Source organism: Tupaia chinensis, unplaced genomic scaffold (assembly GCF_000334495.1).
Source record: "Tupaia chinensis unplaced genomic scaffold, TupChi_1.0 Scaffold000226_1, whole genome shotgun sequence".
Taxonomy (NCBI): Eukaryota; Metazoa; Chordata; class Mammalia; order Scandentia; family Tupaiidae; genus Tupaia; species Tupaia belangeri.
The window spans coordinates 7,605,173-7,626,856 of record NW_006159701.1 but is presented as its reverse complement, the minus strand read 5'-3'; the positions used below and the strand labels follow the sequence as shown (position 1 = coordinate 7,626,856).

Below are 21,684 nucleotides of genomic sequence, written 5' to 3'. Positions count from 1 at the left end.
AGTCCAGCGACATAGCCATTACGCCAACTGCTGGTCCCAATAAAATTTTTTTAAAAGAGAGTGAATAATTAGTGCCAGTAGATGGCATGGTGGTTAAGTTACTGGACTCCCACATGGCTAACTGTGGTCCGAGTCCCAGAGTCGGTAGCTTGCTTTCTCACTTTCTCCGTCTCTGTCTTTCTCTGGTAAGGGCACATGCCCCATAGCAAATTAAAAAATAATAATAATGGGGGCTAGTAAGTGGCATGGTGGTTAAAGTGCTGGACTCCCACATGGCTAACTGTGGTCCGAGTCCCAGAGTCGGTAGCTTGCTTTCTCACTTTCCCTTTCTTTCTCTGTCTCTCTCTGATCAAATTAAAAAATAAATAACAACAAATAAATAAGTTTTAAAAATAGAGTTAATAGTTAAACATGGGAACCAGCAGTTGGCGTAATGGCTATGTCGCTGGACTCCCACGTAGTCAACCGCGGTTCGTGTCCCAGACCCGGTGGCTTAAAACTCACGCTGGGCACGTGTGTGTGCGTGCCCAAGATCCCAAGAGGAGAATGGAGGAGAAGGGATTGCGGCGTGACCATCCCCCCTGGGGGGTGATTTCTCGCTTTCTGTCTCTATGTCTCTCTCTGTCTGTCTGGCGAGCGCACGCGCCCTACAGTGAAAATCTCTCCAAAAAAAAAAAATAGTTAAACAATTTTTCCCTTAGGCTGGTCCTATAGCACAGTGGTTAAGTGCTGTACATTGAGAGCTGGATCCCATATGATTGACTGCAGTTCGAATCCTGGCCCCCGGGAGCTTGAAAAACACTGGGTGCATGTACATGCATGCCCCAAATTCTGAAATGATGAAGAAATGGAGGAAAAAGGATTGTGGCAAGACCATGCCCCATTGGGGGTGCTTTCTCTTTCTTTCTTTCTGGTGAGCATGTGTACCCTCTGGCTATTAAAAATAATAATGATGAATGAAATAAAAACATTCAGCCTGAAGCCTTGGCTGAACTATTTGCTTGGGCATCATCTTGCATCCTGTGCGGACCCCTCACTGCCACCTGGAGTCTCAGGACTTCTTGGAATAGTGCCTGATAAGGATGCACACATCCTGATAGGTGTCCCTTTTGACCTTTTTATTTTAATTAAAAACAATTTTTAGATGCTCGCTTATTTCTCTCATGACCAAGACAGAAACAGTACCCCCAACATGGTCTTGATGCCACAACCCTCCATCCACTCTGCCAGCCCTGCGTCATGGGCCTGTGTGCACCTGGCATATTCAAGGAGTCCCTCCCCAGGTCTACCACTGCACTGCCACCCAGTCCCCTTCTTCAACCTTCTTTTCAATTTTATTCATTGTCCTTATTTTATTTTTTTGAAGTTGACCAGTGAGAGACAGAGAAAAGGAAAGTGAGAAAGCAAGCTGCCAGGTTTGGGACTCAAACTGTGGTCAGCCATGTGGGAGTCCAGTTCTTCTTCAACCTTCTTTTCAATTTTATTCATTGTCCTTATTTTATTTTTTTGAAGTTGACCAGTGAGAGACAGAGAAAAGGAAAGTGAGAAAGCAAGCTGCCAGGTTTGGGACTCAAACTGTGGTCAGCCATGTGGGAGTCCAGTTCCTTTAACCACCATGCCACCTGCCGGCCCCGGCTTCTTTAATATTTGAAAAGACCCATATAGTCATTGTCATCCCTGTTATTGCTCAGAAGCCACCTACTAGTCTCCTGCTGCCCTTAAATGGTGGCTGAGGGGACAACTGTAGAGTTGTCAGGGTCCATCAGGCTGACTGGCCCAGGCTCTGCCCCCAGCCACAGCCACCCATGAGGGCAAGCTGGCACACCTCTCTTGAGCCTCACTTCCCTCCTGGCCTGAATAAAGGAGAGAGTAGCCTGGAGGTTCTCTGAGGCCCAGAGGGACCCCGAGGCTGGCCCATGGCGAGCAAGACCTCATTGATGACTGCTGAGTGAATGCAAGGATCCAGGTAGCTCCACAGCTGAGCACCGGCCACATTCTCCTCCAGGAAGATCCTAGTCAGATGCTGCTGTGGCCCCAACATCGGTGTGTGTCCCCAGCATGCACAAGGAGAGGCAGGAAGAGCTTCTCAACCCTGGATGGGTCCCATGGAAGGTCTGCTCTTCAAGTGACACCAAACCTGCCCGTGGCAGTTTGCTTTGCCACCTCTGCTCACGCTGCAGCCTGCAGCTCCATGCTGTGTCCTTGGGGTGGCCAGAGGCTTTCATCCCCAGGAGATAGCCATTGCTAATATTTTCTGGGCTACCCCAATTGATCCTTGCTGGAAGCTCAGTTTGCCAGGGAGGCCTTAGCAGAGGGGCACAGAGGGCAACAGGCCCCTGCTACCCCAGAGCAGATGCACCCATCACTCACGCTCTCGAACTTCTTGACGTAGTTGTAGGTGAGGATATCTGCCTCTTGCAAGTCCTGGTCAGGGTCCAGGGGCTCTCCCACCAGCGTCTTCCAGAAGGAGGGCAGCAGGTCCAGGGGAAGGGGCAGGTCTGCGCGGATGGCGATCCCCAGCAACTGGCCCAGGAAGTGCAGCAGCTGCTCCTCCCCGTAGGTGATGGGGCTGGGAGTCAGGATGTACTTGCCCTGGTGGGGCGGCAGGACAGAGGCAGCTGTGAGCCTGGGCCTCCACTCACACTGCCACACTCTGTGAGCGGGCAGAAGCCACTGCAAGGACACGACCATCCCAGGGCTTGCCTAGCCAGGCAGAGCGGTCAGCCCTGCCTGGACAGGAAGGCTGTTGAAAGGGGCTTAATGTCCATAAGGACATGCTCCCTGTGACCCCAAGCCACCACCCCTGAGCACTGCTGCAGTGTGGGGACTCATTTCCTAGGCCACAACTTACCTTGTTCTTGTTGACAGCTGAGCTGGGACACAACAGGAGCAGTGACAGCGAGGAGCTCTGCAGTTCTTTACATACCTGCCACAGGAAGTGGCGGAAAGAGCCACCTGCGGGACAGAGGAGGCTGTGTGGGCACAGCGGCTGGCCCCAAGTGGTGGTTTTGGTAGGACCATTCTGCTCAGCTTGCCTGAGGGCCCTGTACTGTCATCTCATCTGCCAACCTCACTGCGTTATGGTGCAGGGGAGAACTGAGAGACCTGAGGTCACTCCTGCCCTGTCACCCACTAGAACAGACCCCAAGATGTTGCTGGACTCAGACATCCCTGAGCCAGGCTCCGCCTCCCAATCCGATGGAGAGTGACAGCAGTCAGGCCCACCTCGCAGATCTGTTTCAAGAGGAGAGGGGACTACACACAGCTCCACTCCACAGGGTGCCCCTCACGCCTGCAGGCCTTCTCTGGCTGGGGTCCACTCCAGCCCTGTCAGGCTCCCTGGGTCAGGCTGAAGGCAGGACCACCCGTTTACTCAGCACCACCCCCACTCCACCTAGTACTTGTTTGTTCAGTGCACGCAGAAGCAGCAGGTGGTGCAGAAGGACAGGCAAAGGGCACAGGCGGCTCTCACTGCCTCTATGCTCCCTTGGACGTGTGCCTTTGTTGTCCTTGTGGAAACCCTCCCGTCGCTATTTCTCTGTTGGCACATGAGGTCAGGAAGCCTGAGGACAGCTGTGACCACACGTTTGGTCAGAGCCATGCAAGGGTCGGGGCTTGGTGATCCCAGCTAGATTCCTGACTTTGGAGAAGCAACCTCACAGCCTGGTATCTGTTTTCCTTTCTGTGAAATGGGTCAATGCTGGTACTCTGAGTGATGTCTTGGGACACAAGGGCCTGGCACATCCTGAGCTCTCAGGAAGCTGGGAGGTCTGCCCAGAGGATGCGGGGTTCCCCACACCATCTAAGGGGACGGTGCTAGTAATGGCGTAGGGGCAGCTCAGAAGATGGAACTGGGGCTTCCTCCTGCTCTGACAGCCTTCCTCTTCCAGAGCCCACCTGAGGAGGAATTGGGCTCTTCCATTTAGTGGGAGGCCTCTCCTGGACAGCTGGGGTGAGCCATGACTCAGGCTCACCCAGGAGCTCTTTCTCGGCTGCTGGTCCTCATCCCTGCACACGCACAAATACCAGGTGCCATTCGACCAAGGCTTCCCACACCCTGTCTCTCCCAGACTGTTCACAGCTGCAGTACTTTCACCAGAAACTTTGCCAGGGGCGCTTCCTGGGGAAGAAGGCCAAGCAGCAGTGAGGGCACCACTGCTGGGTCCACCCTGAAAGAGACTGCTAGCCCCAAGCCTGGGGGCACACGCTGAGGTAGTCTGAGGGTAGTCTGAGGGGCTAGACTGAAGATCTTAGACCTGGCAGTCACTCCAGATGCAATTCTGACTTCTGCAGAGAAGTGTGTGAGGATGTGCCTTTAACTCTTGAAAATGGAGGCCAGGGACCAGCAGGTGGCATAATGGTTATGTTGCTGGACTCCCACATAGTTGACTGCAGTTCAAGTCCTGGACCTGGCAACTTAAAACTCATGCCAGGCGTGTGTGTGTGTATGCCCAGAATCCAAGAGGAGATTGGAGAAGGGATTGCAGTGTGGCCATCCCCCTGGGGGATGATTTCTTTCTCTCTTCCTGTCTTTCTGTCTCTGTGTCTCTCTGGCAAGCGCATGTGCCCTGTAGCAAAAATCTGTCTAAAGAAAGAAAAGAACACGGAGGCCATTTTGGACAGCCTGCTCTAAAATAAATAACCCCAGGAAGCTGTACAACCTCAACAGAGCCTCCAGCCACGTGCAGGATCGGCCGCCAGCTGCAGAGCGCGGAGGAGTCGCCACTTACTGGTGCCGTGGACCTCCTCCCCAGTGAAGCGGATGTTGAAGGCGTACGTGGGGTCACCACCACTGGCCAGCTTGACACAAAGCTGAGATGAGGGCACTGAGGCCAGCTGCCTGGCAGCCTGGCAGAAGTAGGAGTTTTCAGAAGCTCTGATTTCCCCTGGAAAGCAAGAGTCGATCAAACCCTCCTGCTGCTACCCTCAGCCCTCCCACTGCGAGACAGCCCCGGCCTGGCGACCTTCACATGTGCCTCTGCCCTCATCCAGCCCCTCTGCCTTCTCTCTAATTTTGAGACATCCTAAAACCTCTGTGCTTCAGCACCACGGTTCCCTGCTCCTGGAAGCTGCCTCTTTGGTCTCTAGGTGGTCAGCTCCTTCTCATCTTCTAGAAGCTTCCATCTGCCTTCTCAAGAAGGCCCTCCTACACCCTCCATCTGGTTCTCATTCCCTCCTGCTCCTGTCTGCTGTGATGTCCCACTACTCCGGCCCAGGCCCTGGGCACCAAGCAGTGTCCTCGCTTCCTGTGATGTGGAACGCCAGTTTCAGGGGGCACATGACACCCAGGATAAAGTCTACACTCCCTCCCCTGCCCTGCAGTTAGGGTGGAGGAGAGCTGAGGAAGGCAAGGCCCCAGGGAGAACTAAGCTCCTGCTGCTCCCTGGAAGGCAGGGTCCTGAGGTGACCCTGTAGTTGGTAATCACCTACGGGGACATCAGAGCAGATGATAGAGCAGCCAGGTGAATGAGGCACCAGTATGCTAGCCCTGGACTCCTTCTAGAGGTTTCTTTTTATGTTCTAGAAGCCTGCTGTTATTTGGCATTTCTGGTCTCTATGCCGACCCTACCTCCCACGATTTCCAGTGGGTCCAAGGTGATCTCAGGCGCTGCATGGTCTGCTGTCCTCTGCACGGTGGCGTTCAACACTCGGTTCATCACTGTTACCTTCGTGTCGTAGAAGATCAGCCCTGAAGAGAGGAATGTGGGACAGAAGCTTGAATAGAGCCCCATGGAGGCCACAGTGCCCGCTTTGGGCCCTCTCTCAGGCCCTTCCTGTGAGGCCCTGTTCCTCTGGGACACCTGCTCTTCAGGTCCCACTCCCGCGCCATGCAGATAGGAGCGTAAACGGGCCCTGACTTGGGGAGGGCGAGTGGTAGTATCTATCCAAATGCAAAATGCATAGTAGATACTCTTCAACCCTGTCATCCCTGGGGACACCTGGCTTCCAGAGCCATTGGAAACAAGTTACAGGTGTCACACATGAAATGACTTCTATTTGGGGGGAGACAAAAACTTCAAAGGATGACAAAAAAAAAAAAAAAAAAAAAAACCGTGTAATGCATCTTTTTACTTATGGAATGAAAATCTGGACGAACACGTTCTCATCTGTTAGTAATGGTCACCTCTGGGATAAAGGGATGTGGGGGACATATAATGAGAGAGAGTTTTAACTTTATATGCTTTATGTTTCTGAATAACTTGAAAACTGAGAAGCTGCTCTTTTTCAGCGTATGTGCTACTTCGGTGATTAAAGCTGTTTCCGGGGGTGGGGGTGGGTCGTGCGGGGAGAGAGACCTGCTGGTGCATGGCTGGGGCGATGGCTATCTTCCTCGGCAGTCAACTTGGAGGCCAGGCGATGGCCTGAGGACTCTGCCCGTGACTTCTGGCCCTGGCTCCCTGCCAGGCTGGGCAGGCTGGGCACTGACCTTTGGCCTCCTTCAGCAGGGCGGCGATGCTGTGGCTGTACATGGGCGTCTGGCGCAGCTCCACCAGCGGCAGGAAGAAGGTCTCCAGCGTGGTGTTGAGGGACTGCAGCAGGGCGAAGCGCAGGCGCAGGCTCTCGATGGGCACGTCTGTGGGCAGGACGGGCGGGCAGGCTGGGTCTCAGCGAGCTACACTGGGACCTGCCATTTGCAGACAAACCCAGGTGGTCCCTGCCGCTGGCGAGAGGAGATGCTACGTGACAGAGTGGGGTGTCCACTCTGAGCTGTGTCAGGCAGAAGCAGAGGGCAGAAGCAGAGCCGGCCAGGAGCTGCTGGCTCCTGAGGAATCCGAGGGCCCCGGCCTTCCCCGGGTCATGCCAGGCTGTGTACTGTACTATTTACCCCTGTATTTTGAAGTAATCAGACTATGAGAAGTTGGTACCTTCACCCAGCCTCCTCAATGGTAAGGTCATATACCTAAACCAGGACACTGCAGCAGGCACCCTCGCAGCTGACTCCTCTCCACTGTGAGAGACTGAGACTTCTTGCCCACCTCCACTCCTCGGTCTCCAGGGGAGCCAGTGCACAGGCTGCCTGCCTCTACTCTCCACAGCTTGCTCTCCAGTGATGGACTCGTGGGCACTAACCTGTTTTGTGTGTGCATTCCTAGCTTTTTTTTTTTTGGAGATGTTTTTTCTATAGGATGCGTGTGCTCACCAGAAAGACAGAGAGAGACAGAGAGACAGAAAGCGAGAAATCACCCCCCAGGGGGTATGGTCACACCGCAATCCCTTCTCCTCCATTCTCCTCTCGGGATCTTGGGCACGCACGCACACGCGCCCGGTGTGAATTTTAAGCCACCGGGTCCGGGACATGAACTGCGGTCAACTACGTGGGAGTCCAGCAACATAGCCATTACGCTAACTGCTGGTCCCCATTCCTAGCTTTTAATGAAGGATAATGCCTTTGCTGCAGCTTATCAGACTACGGGACCTTTCTCACTGCCAACGGCAGTGGCCTCAGTGTTGCCTAGGCCTGGCCATGGCAGGGGGGGACAGCACCTTGGGCTGCTCCATATCTATGTCTGTTGCTTGACGTTCTGGAAGGCACACTGAAAGGGTCTTGAGCTGCTTTGGCCATAATCAGTTTCTTATCTTTCTCTCACTATTGTTTTTTCTTTTTAATTTTTTTCCCCTTTATTCATGATAGTGCATGTGTGCAAGGAGAAGAGAGAGGGAGAAAGCCCTTCAACAGGGCCTGGTCACACCACACCTCCTTCCTTCAGTTCTCCACCTAGTCAGGATCCTGCACGCACGTGCATCTGGGATGTTGCCACAAGGGACAGAATTCAAACCACAACCAGCATGTGGGACTCGGCTTCCTCTGCACAGTGCTTAACCCCTGTGCAAAGGGGCCGGCACCCTCCCAGTTTTATCAGCTCCCTCTTCCGCACACATGGCTCTTAGCAGGTGTGCATAAGCATTTCTTCAGTGGATGTCTCCATGGCATCCAGCCCTTCTAAACACCCACAGTGATGGGGCGGGCCCCAACCAGACAGCCGGGGAGGGGTAGCCTCAGGGGCCACATACTAGAGAGACAGGCCACTCTGGGATCGGAGGCATCCGCGGGGTCCAGATACACCTCATGGGGGTGGAGCCGAGCAGGTGTGATGGCGAGATGGCGGCACAGCCGATTGATATACTGCACGAGCGCCACGTCCATCTCCAGGGTCCACTTCCTGGAGGCCTTCTGGGCATGTCGGACATCAATGCAGGCGCACCTGGAGACCAGGAGGGAAGAAGGGCAGGTTGGGGTAGTGTCACAGGGTGTTGGCTCTCACAGAGCCATGTCCCCACTCCCAAGCACATAGAAGAGGGCGTTTGGGCCAGTAGGTGGTATGGTAGATATGGGCGCTGGATTCCCACATGGCTGGCCGCGGTTCGAATCCTGGACCTGACAGCTTGCTTTTTCACTTTCTCTCTCTCTCTCACTCACTCACTCACTTATGTACTCACTCTATTCTTCTCTGGTCAAATTAAAATAAATAAATAAATGGATAAATAGAGTTAAATAAAGTAAATATTTTATTGAATAAAGGAATTACTTATTTATCCATTCAGTCATTTTCATTTGACCAGAGAAAGACAGGCACACAGAGAGAAGGAAAACAAGGAGGCAAGCCAGCAGGCCTGAGACTCAAGCTGTGGTCGGTCATGTGGGAGTGTTCAGCACCTTAACTACCATGCCACCTGCTGACCCTAAATAAAGTAATTCTTTTTTTTTTTTTTGAAGAGGTTTTTGCTATAGGGCACATGTGCTCACCAGAAAGACAGAGAGAGACAGAGAAACAGAAAGTGAGAAATCCCTCCCCCTTCCCCCCCCCCAGGGAGGATGGCCCCCAACCCCTTCCCCCCTGGGGGCTTTGGCACGCACGCACATGCGCCTGCATGAGTTTGAACCACTGGGTCCAGGACTTGAACTGCGGTCAACTACATGGAAGTCCAATGACATAGCCATTATGCCAACTGCTGGTCCCTAAGTAAAGTAATTCTTTAAAAAAAAAAAAAAAAGCGCCTTGACCTCAAGTTGTTTCTGGGTGCTCAGACTGCTTGCACACATGGCAGAGAGCACTTCCAAATGTGCAGGCCATGCTCAGCGTGCTGCAGGGAGTGCCAACGTGCACCCTCTGGCGGGCCTGCAGCACCATCCATGCATGCTTCTCTCCCATGCTCATACTACGGGGGAGGTTCCAAGTCCTGAGGTGAGATCTGGGCTACATGGTGACTGCAGCAAAAAGTATGCCCACTTCCTGAGCCCCTTTATTTTTTTAATTGCCAGAGGGTATGTGTACTTGACAGAGAGAGAGAGCGAGCGAGCGAGTGCACCCCCCCCCCCCACGCCCCCTGAGGGGTGGTCAAGCCAGCAGGCCTGAGACTCAAGCTGTGGTCGGTCATGTGGGAGTGTTCAGCACCTTAACTACCATGCCACCTGCTGACCCTAAATAAAGTAATTCTTTTTTTTTTTTTTGAAGAGGTTTTTGCTATAGGGCACATGTGCTCACCAGAAAGACAGAGAGAGACAGAGAAACAGAAAGTGAGAAATCCCTCCCCCTTCCCCCCCCCCAGGGAGGATGGCCACGCCGCAATCCCTTCTCCTCTTGGGATCTTGGGCACGCACGCACATGCGCCTGCATGAGTTTGAACCACTGGGTCCAGGACTTGAACTGCGGTCAACTACATGGAAGTCCAATGACATAGCCATTATGCCAACTGCTGGTCCCTAAGTAAAGTAATTCTTTAAAAAAAAAAAAAAAAGCGCCTTGACCTCAAGTTGTTTCTGGGTGCTCAGACTGCTTGCACACATGGCAGAGAGCACTTCCAAATGTGCAGGCCATGCTCAGCGTGCTGCAGGGAGTGCCAACGTGCACCCTCTGGCGGGCCTGCAGCACCATCCATGCATGCTTCTCTCCCATGCTCATACTACGGGGGAGGTTCCAAGTCCTGAGGTGAGATCTGGGCTACATGGTGACTGCAGCAAAAAGTATGCCCACTTCCTGAGCCCCTTTATTTTTTTAATTGCCAGAGGGTATGTGTACTTGACAGAGAGAGAGAGCGAGCGAGCGAGTGCACCCCCCCCCCCATGACCCATGAGGTGTGGTCACACTGTACTCTCTTCTCTTCCATCTCTCCATCCTGTCAGGATTTGGAGCATGCATGCGCATGTGCCTGGAGAGTTTTTATGCCACGGGGGCTGGCTGAGATTTGAACCATGGTCAGCCATGGAATCCTGCTCCCTTAACTAGGCTACAGAGCCAGTCCTAAGCTTCATTTTTTTTAATGCCCTGAAATGAGTTCAGAATGGTTCAGCCCATATTATCACAAGAACTCAGTGAGAGGGTGCCTGGGAAGCACGTGGCACAAGGCCGGCACATTCCATTTACATGGTGTCAGCCGTGGGTGTTACTGACATCTACCCTCACCCAGTCAACCTCCATCCAGATTTCCCTATGGAGTTGTTGGGACAGATAGGCCAAGGTGTGCTCGTGAGGGCATCGCTGCAGGGCTGCACTGTCACAGCAACCCCAGACACAGCCCAACGCCCCGTCACTAGAAATGAGCTGGAGGAGTCACACTGCACTGATGAGGAAATGCTGGGCAGCCTTGAACATGATCGAGTGGAGTCACACGGGACGACGTGGAGTAAAAGACGCAGACTGCAGAGCAGTGTGTCTTGTCTGGTCCCACTGTGAAAAATCAACCTCTAGAATGATGCTGGGGGAAACGTTTACAGAAGCAATGACCCCTGGGCACCAAGTCATAGGATTCCTGCTTGCGTTTGTACACTGCATGAACTTTACAGTAAAGGGCTAAGTCCTCCTTCCACAAATGTCAAGCTATCAACCTAAGGAGGGTTGGCAAGCTGGCCAGTGGGTCGGCAGGGGCCTGGCTGAACCTCCAGCTCCAGAGCCCATGGTAGCTCTGGTGACTATACGTCACATTGGTGTGACACCCCAGAATGGGCTGCCACAGGGAGAGGAGAGGGGATGCCATCAGGTCTCTCCTTGCTATAGGCACCTTGGTTCCACCCATGGACTGCTCAGATTCAGTTGCGACTCCTCCTTAGCAGGGCTTCCACTCCAGGCTGGCCGACCCAGGCAGGTGCCTTGGGCCTCCCTTAGGCAAGTCTTGTGTAGATGATGAGGGCAGGATAGGTCAGGGAAGCCCTCAGCTCCCAGGCCACACTTGGATGAGCCCTTCAACTACTATTAATGCCTCACCACAGGATCAGCTTGCATCCCCATCCCTTCCCAGTTCACATGCATTTTCAGTCCAAAATTGGTGGTGCTACTTTTGACCCCTCTGTCCCCCAAGTCATCCCCTTTGTGATTTATAAGTCAAGGTCAGAAAACTTGCCACCATAAAAGCAAGACCCTTCAAGGGTTGACTCCCAGCTGCCAATGAGGGTACAAAATGCTGGTGCCAAGCATGAGTGCATCTCTCAACTCTGAAAAGGGAGGTTCAAGCTGGCCCGTGTCTGGCCACCATTCTCCTGGAGTCCCATGTCATCCTGCTTGGGTGGTGGGTGAGCTGAGTTTCTCTTGTCTTGCAAACATCTTGCCTGCTCGGGGCTCCCTTAGAGCCAGAAAGGGGAGACTGTATTTGCCTGGCCCTAGAATCTGGTGAGCAGTGGCCTCGCTGTGCCCCTGCCTGAGAGGATGGAGGGCAATGGACACTAGCAGAAAAGTGTGACTTCAAGGAAAAGAAGCTTTGGATAGGACACTGTCTTGTGTATGGACTGAACTGTACCCTCCCATTCCCAAGCTCATGTGTTGAAACCCAAGTCTCCCGAGCGACTGTGTTTGCAGATGGGTCTTTAAGAAGGGAATTAAGTTTACATGAGGCCATATGGATAGGCCCTAAATTCCAACAGCTCTGATGTCCTTTAAGGAAGAGATTAAGGCACAGGCACACAGACCCAGAGAACACTGAGTGAAGGTCAGTGAGAAGGCAGTCATCAACTAGGGATGAAGAGCGGCCTCAGGAGAAACCAACCTCTGACACCTTGATTTTGGACTTCCAGCCTCCAGAACTGTGAGAAAATAAACATCTGTTGTTCAAGCCCCCCAGAGTTCTGTTACGGCAGCCCTAGCTGATTAGTGCAGGGCCTAAGTCAAGAGTTAAAAGGAAAAGAACTGGATTTGTTTTCAAATGGGTTAGAGAACCCACTTAATATTATGAAAAAGGAGGAAATAACTCAGAAGGGATTACAAATAGGGAAGAAGGACTGTTCCTCAAAAGTATTTTCTTGGTAAAGCAACTACTGGCTGAAGACAATTTTTTTCACAAGGTATCAACTGAGTTGAGGGGCAACCTTCTTACCTCTCAAAATGAAGATCATAACCACAGGACAAAATCGCCCTCCAGACGCTGCGGATGTCTTGCTTGGCTCGATCAATGACAAATTTGTGAAATCCTTCCAAAGTCAGATATTTTTCCTCAGGGACTAAAGGAAAAGTGAATACACCGTTAGGAATAAGGTAGGAACGGCACACCACGTGGCCCGCATGCACACTCTGGTTGCACTCTTTCGGGCCCGATGCACGTAAATCCCCTTGTATTTCCCACAACTCCAGAGTCCGTTATCTTGCCATCTCTACCCACAGCCTATAGTACACGCATACCCTCCTCATGTGACAAGTCTCCAGGGAACCAACCTCCAAGGAATCAAGGAATCCCTGCATCTCTTTTCTTTAAGTCTCAGAAACATCCCCGAATGACAAAGCAATATTCAAGACAACAAGAATAGCTTTCTCCAGCTCTGCTTTCAAGAGCCACTAGAAAGCCTAGAGTCTACTGCTCCTGAGCAGGTCACTAGCTTTGGCAAGTGCCTTCTAGAAGAACATTTCTCAGCAAGTTCCCAAATCTTCCCTTTCCATCACAATCATCCACTCCTCCTCTTGGGTGTATGGTATTTCTGGAGCTGCCACTTTTACCTTCTGAAGTTTATGGCCATCAAATATGTAGCATCCTGGGGCAATTGCTTGGCATTGGCCAGGAATATCTCCCAACGCCTTTGGAAATGCCACCCTAAGCCAAAACCCAAGCGAATGTAAAACCCAAAACCAAACCAAAGGTCCTCCTACTGGGAGACCAGCTAGTCAGGCCAAAGCAAAGAGGCCCATCCTGTGGCGGGCAGCCCTGTCTCTAGGACGGAAGCAGGTCTTGAATCTGCATCAGCCCTGAGCTGCTCATTCACCTTCTTGTTTTTTGGTGGGTGACTTTTCTGGGTCCTTTTCATCTGGTTTGCTCTTCTCTGGTGACTTTGGCTTTACGGTTGGCTTCTTCTCACTTAAGGCAGTCCTGCTGTGGACCAAAGCACTGCAATTAGAGTAGGACAAGTGCAGCCTCGCACAGGCCCCAGTTCACACCTTCCCTGCTGCCCCCGCTCTGAGCTTTCTGGCTCCCACAGGCTGGGTGCAAGCTCACCTATTTTTCTGAGTGAGAAAAATTGACTGAGCCGATTATGTGAACAAATGAATGCTCTGAAATGTGAAAAATCCTGAAGCAGCTCGCTGTAAACATTCTTTCTATGCACTTTGGAGCTGCACTGTCCAATAATGTGACCAGCAGCCAGGAGTAGCAACTTAAGGTGACCTTAATTCACATGGAATACAATCACAACTCAGCTCCTTGGTCACACTTGCCACATTTTAACTGCTCTGTAGCCAGATGTGGCACCTCACAGAGGCCCACAGCCTCCGGCAGCAGCCTGCTTGAGGCCCTTGGGTGCACACCTGACACTGTTGAGCACGGCCTTGTCCTTGGCTGGTGGCTTGGTGATGGGCCGCTTGGTGCTCACCACCTTCACGGGGTGCTGCTCCTTCCCGGCTTTGCTGTACTTGGTCTTGTCAAACTTGGGCTTTGGCACACCATACTTCCTGAGGATCTGCAGGCACGACAGCGGGAGGGGCTGTCAGGCTCACCCTGCGGGCACCTGAGGCCTAGCACAGATCTGGGGCGGGGAGAGCAGGGAGAGGCGGCTACCTGGGTGAGCTGGTCCTCTAGCACCTTTTTTGGAGGTCGGACATTGGTGAAGAAGAGGTGGAGGAGGTTGCCTGGGGTCTGGGAGTTGATCTGCTCTTTGCTGAGGTAAATGTCGGAGACTCTGATAGGCTTTGCTGGAGTCAGGCTCAGCGTCTGCTCTGAGTGGGCACAGCTCTTAAATATTTCCGTCAGGACCTCTCGGGCCCCGGGCACCAGCTTCTCACCTGTCACAGAACACAGGGAGGGTAAATGATTCTGCTGGGAACACACGCTGTCTGTGCGAGCCCTGCAAGCCTTTGTATTTCATAAACCTCTCGTTTTGGAAGGTGAGTAGCGGGCAGGGAGTGGGGTGGCGAGCTGTCCACCAGGACCTGGGCTTCCCTTCTTTGGGCAACACTGCTGTTTCAGGCCCTGACTTCTTGGTCATAAGGTGTGGCTCTCAGCCCTCGTCCCCTATGCTGGCTACAGGGGTAATTGTCCCCAACTCAGTGCTGGCCTGCCTCGGTGCTCATTCTGCAGTCTCACATGTGCTAGAAATAAACATGGGTTGAGCTGCTGCACACTTGGGCCTGCTCTGGCAGTCCCACCGACCTGAACTTACATGTGTACGGCACAGGCAATTCCCGAGGAACTGACCAACTGCAGCAGGTATGTGCAGTGCCAAGCACGCATTTGTGAACGAGTTCTGAGTTATTAAACTGGCGCAATGAGCAGGTGAGAAAACCCACCAGGAGCACTCGGTAAGACGCAGATGCTTCCATCCTAAACGCACTGCCTTGCCGGGGCCACTGATGAGCCTCTGTCCGCTCTGGGCCGAAGGTCTCAACCTGGGAGCTGTGCCCACCGGCTCATCACTCTGCCCTTCCTGGTCTTCCTTGCGCTGGCTCCCTCTCACCCAGGGCAGGCCCGGGGGAGGAGGGGCAACTCCAGCGCATTCGGGCTGGGGGGGGGAAGATAGGTGTGTGGAAGGGGAGGTGGACCTCTACATACTGACTCAGCGGAGCCACGGCCTAAAAAAGTCTCTGCTGTGGAAGGCCCTTGGCCGTGATGAGGCAAATGCCTGCGTTACCGAGCAACCAGTCCCCCACGGGGAAGCTCTGACTACAAGAGAATCAGGAACTGAAATGGAATTCAGATTCCCAGTATGCATTCTGGGAAAGACCCCAGGCTTCCTGTAAGCAGACGTTATACCTCCCATCCACCACGTGAGCAGCCCACAGCTGAGGGACAAAATCCCAATGAAAAGACCGAGGGGGCCACTGAGGCACGCCCTTCAGCACCAGGCCAGATTTAAGGAGATACCAAACAACTCAGGTGGAATAAACACATATATAAATATATACATATATTAAATGTATATTGCCAGAGAGTGCATACACTCACCAGAGAGATAGAACACGCAAGAGAGAGCAAGTGCACCCCTTGCTGGGGTGTGATCACGCTGCAATCCTTCTTCCTTCTTTCCGCTCAAAATCCTGCCAGCCTTTGGACAAGCACACATTTATTTACCTGGCATGTTTTTCAAGCTGCCAGCTCTGGGAGTCAGACCACAGTTGGCCACGTGGGATCCAGCTTCCTATGTATAGGGCTTACCCTCCGCGCTACAGGGCTGGCCCAAGATAAATAATCTTCTTCAATTTTATTTCTTAGGTTTTTGCCATAGGGCGAGTGTGCTCTCCAGAGAGAGACAGGGAGAGGGAAAGTGAGAAATCACCCCCCAGGAAGGATAGCCATACTGCAATGCCTACTCCCCATTCTCCTCCTGGACTTTGGACATGCTCACACACACGCCTGGTGTGATTTTCACACTGCTGGGTCTGAGACTCAAACTGTGGTCAGCCATGTGGGAATCGAGTGCCTTAACCACCACATCACCTGCTGGTCTTGATAAATATTTTTTTTTTTTTTTGAGGAGGAGCCCCCGGACTAGAGGTTATGGGAGCTAGACCCCCACATAATTGGCCCTAGGAGCCTGAAGAATATGCTGGGCATCTGTGAGCCACAAATCCTGGCAGGACAGAGAAATGTAAGAGAAAGGACTGCGGTGTGACCACTGCCCCCGCCCCCAGGAGGTGCTTTCTCCTTATCTCTGCCTCCCCCCTCCTCTGTCTCTCTCTCTTTGGAGAGCGCATGCATTCTGGCAGAAAAACAATAAACAGTGTCCAAAAGAGCCAACAGAATGACACAAGGACAAAAGGGCTGGAAAATGGGACTTGGTGACAAAAGAGCTGGAACCTCTTTTTCCCCAGGAACCAGGTTTTTTGTTTCTTTTTAAGGTTCTGCCATAGGGCACATAGGCTTGTAGGAAAGAGAGAGAAGAAAAATGAGAAATCACCCCTCGGGGGATGGCCATGCCACAATCCCTTCTCCTCCAGTTCCTCTCATGATTTGGGGCACACACGCCTAGTGAGATTTTTAAGCCACCAGGTCCCATGCTTGAACTGCGGTCCCATGTGGGAGTTCAGCGCCTTAACCACCTGTCCTCATGTACAGGGCCCACCAGTTACCGGCAATGTGCCAGGGACATTCTGGTACGCAGAACGAAACACAAAAACACACTTGAACTTGACCAAGGGGAAGCCTGGGTCAACAAGGAGAAAACAGTAATTTGAATGCAAGCCCATATTCCATCCTGAGGCAGGTCACAGCAAAGCCATTCCTGGGTGGCTCTAGATGCTCTGGTGACTTCCAGGACCCTTCAGGCAGAGAGTAGGAATGTCCTCTGTAGGTCACACAAAGATGCACACAACCAGGCACCTACAGCAAACAGCGAGCCTTTTGTCTCATCTCCCCAATATCCCAAATCATTTTCAAAATCTGTAGCCCTCGAGAGTGGCTCTGACATTGCTCTTTAACACAAGAAGTTAAAAACTGGGGAAGGAGGGGCTGGAAGGTGGTGTGGCGGTTGGGGTGCCAGACTCTCACGTGACCAACTGCAGTCTGGGTCCCAGACTACGGCGGCTTGCTTTCTCTTCCCCTTTCTCTCTCTCTGGTCACATTTTTAAAAAATACAAATAACAATAATAAAATAAATAAATAAAAATTTTTTGAAATGTGGAAGTTTTTACTCAGTTTTTTTTTCCAGTAAATCTAAAAGCGCTTCAAAAAATAAGTTGAAAATATCATAACTCACCTTTAATTGATTTATCATTGAAATAATCTTCTAACCCTGGGCTCCCTTGAGTATCGAACAAACTCTGATTCACTACAGATACAGTTAGAATCTCCTCCGTTGACATTTCCATCAATTCATCTTCACCATCCAAACTTGACAAGCCAATCAGATCATTATTGTTAAACAAACTGGCTCGAATTTTCTCAATTTTGGCTCGGGATCTGATCTGTGTGAACAAGGAAAAGGGTCAGGATTTGAACAGTCACCAATCACTCAGCATGGATGGACTTCTTCCCCTCCCACCTTTCCCTGGAACCTTCTGCCCGACATGGGTGAGCTCGCCTTCCTGAAAAACTCTCACGTGCCGACCATGGCGATGTGTAAGGGACGACTCACTGGGGATCTCTGTCACGAAACCCTGGCCAGGTCTATAGCTTACTCTGAAGTCCAGGGATTTAAAGTCCACACCTGGCTCTGAGGAAGTCCCCAGGAAGGAGGCCGATGGGTTCACAGAAGTGATTCTAGTTGAGAAACCGCTGGCTGGGAGTTTCCACCGGGTGCTGTTGCTACATGTGCACCGAGGGGGACAGTGTTACTTCCCAGGCTGACTCCTACTGCGCAGGGTGCAGGAACACACGGGATGCAAGATTTTTCAACAAGGGGGTATAAGAAACACATCAGGGGGACCAGCAGATGGCATAATGGTTATGTTGCTGGACTCCCACGTGGTCAACCTCAGTTCAAGTCTCGGACCTGGCGGCCTAAAACTCATGCCAGGCACGTGTGAGTACATGCCCAAAATACCGAGAGAAAAATGAAGGAGAAGGAATTGCAGCATGGCCACTCCCCCTGGGGGGGGTGATTTCTCACCGTCTCTGTCTCTCCAGCGAGTGCATGTACCTTATAGCAAAAATCTCTCTTTAAAAAAAAAAAGAGAGAGAGAAACACATTGGATCTTTTTTTTTTTTTTTGAGAGATTTTGTTGCTATAGGGCGCGTGCGCTCGCCAGACAGACAGAGAGAGACAGAGAGACAGAAAGCGAGAAATCACCCCCCAGGGCGGATGGTCACACCGCAATCCCTTCTCCTCCATTCTCCTCTCGGGATCTTGGGCACGCACGCACACACGCCCGGTGTGAGTTTTAAGCCACCAGGTCCGGGATGCGAACTGCGGTCGACTACGTGGGAGTCCAGCGACATAGCCATTACGCTAATTGCTGGTTCCCCACATTGGATCTTCAAAGGGAAAATGATCAAGCAATGCACACACCATGTGAAACTCAGAACTGCCTTGAACAGAACAGCAAGAGTGTTTATGCATGCCTCCTGCCACTGGTGACATGGAAAGCAACCCAAGGCCACTCATAAACATATGAGGGGGGACCAGCAGGTGGCATGGTGGTTAAGGCGCTGAACACTCCCACATGGCTGATCACGGTTCCAGTCCTGGACCTGGTGGCTTGCTTTCTCACTTTCTTCTCTCTGTGTCTCTCTCTGGTCAAATTAAAATGAAGGAATGAATGAATAAATAAATAAATTAATCTTAAAAAAAAAAACCAACATACGAGGGAGTCCTGAGGTGGAAATGCAGCAGGTAAAGCCCACCCGTCATGAACGCTCAGCTCCTGGAGTTCCCTGCCTCCCTCCCACGCTTGGCAGTAAAGGGCATTTCCTCCATGACATCACTTGTGGTATCGCTCTTAGAGGAGTTGCCTCAAGCAGGACCATTCTGCCAGTTCCAGGAGCTGCCCCAGGAAGCCCCCAAGAGCTCCAACATTACCTCTTAGCTAACCCTCGGAAACGACTTTGGAAGGCATAAGGAGGCCAGGGGACTCAACTTGGTCATGATTTTTGTGGCACTAAGGCCTGAGAATTGTTACCTCTACCACCGCGAAGCCTTTGATGGGCCGTGCCGTGAGGGACTGGTTGTCCAGGGATGTGACTGTGTACATAGAACCCACGTCTGACACTGAGGCTGTCTCTGCATTGTCCAGGGCCTCCCCCAGGCTGCCTAGGCTGCCCAGGCTGCCGGTGCTACACAGGGAAATGTCCAGGCTCTCCTGGCTGGACACCACGTGGGGCTCCAGCAAGCCAGGGGGGATGGGCAGCTCGAGGCCTGAGGGCAGTGGGTCCACAGAGAGGTCGCTGATGGTCTGCGAGATGCCCTGGGAGCTGCAGATGGAGGCCTGGCTGGTGGAGGCCGATGCGCTGATGCTCACAGCAGGGGTCAGGCTGCTGGATGTGCTGACCTCCAAGCTGTCTGTGCTGGGGAAGCCCAGGGCCTTCTCTGGCTCAACTTTCTCCCCACCTTCCGCCTTGTCTTTCGGCTTCTTGGGGTCTTCCTCCTGCAGCGGAATGTAGATCTCATCCTTGAAGACCCCACCGTGGGCATTGCAGGCCTTGCGAATAGCACCTCTGACAATGGCCTCATCCAGGTGAGTGGGGATCCCCGAGATCACCAGCAAGCGGCTGTGGGCAGTGGGGCCCACCAGGGCCTGGCAGGCATCGGCGATGGCGTCACTGGTTACACCCAGCCCCTGTGGGTCCTTCCTGGTGAGGTGCCGGAGAATGATGAGCAAGGTGAGGGCCCGGTGGAACCACAGCATGTCTTCGGGCTTGCTGCCTCCGATGCTGAGCACAGTGGAGTCTGAGTCCACCATGCGGGAGGACTGCCGCTTCCCTGAGGAGGAGGCCTTCTCCCGCTTCATCTTGACCTTCTTCCTCTTGGACAACAGGCTGGGGCTCTGCGGCGTTTGTCCGGGGGAGGATGACGAGGAAGAGGATGAGTCGCTGAGGTTTGGGGCGGTTGTGGAGGCCACCCCACTGGCCGTGACACTCATGTTGGTGGGCAGGGTCACTTCAGCCACCGCCAGGCACCCTTCCATGAGTGCATGGAAGTACGTAGAGAACCTTCCCTGGTCGCTGGCTGCTCCTGCCCCAGAGCCCCCACAGGCACCACCAGAGACCCAGCTCTGGGTCTCCTCATCATAGAGCTTGTGCAGTTCCGACTGCAAGGCCATCAGCATGGCCAGACAGGGGTTCAGCTGCAGGGCGATGGAGGAGGACAGGCCGGCGGGGTGCTTCCTCTGCTCCAGCGCGTGCACTGTGCGCAGGAGCTCCGCCAGCAGATGGAACACCAGCTCCTTGACACAGGCCGCCATGTCCGTGGTCCATAGGAAGTTTCCTGAGCAAGCATAAAATAGTGACAGTAGTCACACAAGCAGTGCTTATGACACGCCAGACACCCTTCTAAACATTTGCACAGATTCAACTGTCAAAACCATGCTGTGAACAGTAACTGTGTTATTCCTCCCTGTCGTACAGATAAAGAAACAGAGGCTCAAGGGACTGAAGCACGGCCCTAGGTTGGATGGTGCCAGAGGAAGGGCCAGGGTTCAGAGCTGGCAGGACCTGGGGTATGGCCTGCTCCTCTATGCTGTATGTCAGCACATCAGCCCATTTCCGGAGCTCAGGCACACGTCATCATTTGTTTTACTTTTTCTTTTCTTTTTAATTGACACGTATTTATAGGGTACAGGGCGAAGTTTCGATCCATGTATACAAAATATAATGATCAAATTAGGGTAATCAGCACACCTAGCATTTCTCTGTGGTGAAAACAATTCAAAATCCTCTCTTCTAGCTATTTTGAAACACATGTTTCTCTTCTACTTATTTTGATACACGCCAGCCAATGGTCTGGTGGTTAAGGAGGCTGGATCCCACATGGCCACCTGCACCATTCAGTCCTGGCTCAGTGGCTGTCTGGAAAAACACACTGGGCCTGCGTATGAGCACATCCGAAGTCTCAAAAGTGGGGAAAAACAGAGAAGGGATTGTGGTGTGATCATGCCCTATGGAAGGCGCTTTCTTGCTTTTCCTATTTCTCTCACACCAGTGAGTGCATGCACCCTCTGGGAAATTAAAAAAAAAAAAAAGAAGAAAGAAAGAAACACACTCTCTCATCATTAACTACAGTCATGTGCAACGGACACTACACTTACTCTTCCCAAGTACCAGTTTTCTACCTGCGACCAACCCCTCCCCATCCCACCTCACACGATATCTTCTGCCTCATTAGATTATCGAATACCTTGGTGACGAGTCACTAGAACAATGTTTTCCAAGCACAAATTGCTCACTTTTAAGGAGCACAATCCAATATTACCAAACAGCATGGAAACACACATTGAAAAATTCTTGCTTTTAAATTCCTTCGTTAGGGGACCAGCAGATGGTGTAATGGTTACATCGCTGGACTCCTACATGGCCGACTGCAGTTCAAGTCCTGGACCCGGTGGCTTGAAATTCACGCCAGGTGCGTGTGCTTGTGTGCCCACGGTCCTGGGAGGAGAATGGAGAAGAAGGGACTGCAGCATGGCCATGCCCCCGAAGGGTGATTTCTCACTTTCTGTCTCTCTGGCAAAGGCAAGTGCACACAGCCTATAGCAAAGAAATATAAATAATAAATTTTTTCCCCTTTATTAGTTCTCATTTTGTCAACAAGAAAGCTTTCTTTCAGGACTAGTATATTTATTTTTAACAGAGAGTCAGAGAGTGGGCTACAGACCCAGAGCATTGGGCTGGTACTAGAATTTAGCC

The 21,684-nt window shown here is 52.2% G+C and overlaps 1 protein-coding gene across 1 annotated transcript in view; it reads right to left on the bottom strand.

Annotated features, from left to right (window-relative positions):
- HECTD4 (HECT domain E3 ubiquitin protein ligase 4) overlaps positions 1-21,684 on the bottom strand; it is a gene marked incomplete at its 5' end in the record, with an annotated part of 148,680 nt that overhangs the window by 5,938 nt on the left and 121,058 nt on the right. The window contains 12 exon segments of the mRNA XM_027771636.1: positions 2,371-2,592; positions 2,852-2,955; positions 4,731-4,886; positions 5,570-5,689; positions 6,428-6,574; positions 8,014-8,204; positions 12,304-12,427; positions 13,181-13,287; positions 13,719-13,870; positions 13,969-14,192; positions 17,102-17,309; positions 18,963-20,266. Of these exon segments, the coding sequence (XP_027627437.1) occupies positions 2,371-2,592; positions 2,852-2,955; positions 4,731-4,886; positions 5,570-5,689; positions 6,428-6,574; positions 8,014-8,204; positions 12,304-12,427; positions 13,181-13,287; positions 13,719-13,870; positions 13,969-14,192; positions 17,102-17,309; positions 18,963-20,266 (3,059 nt within the window).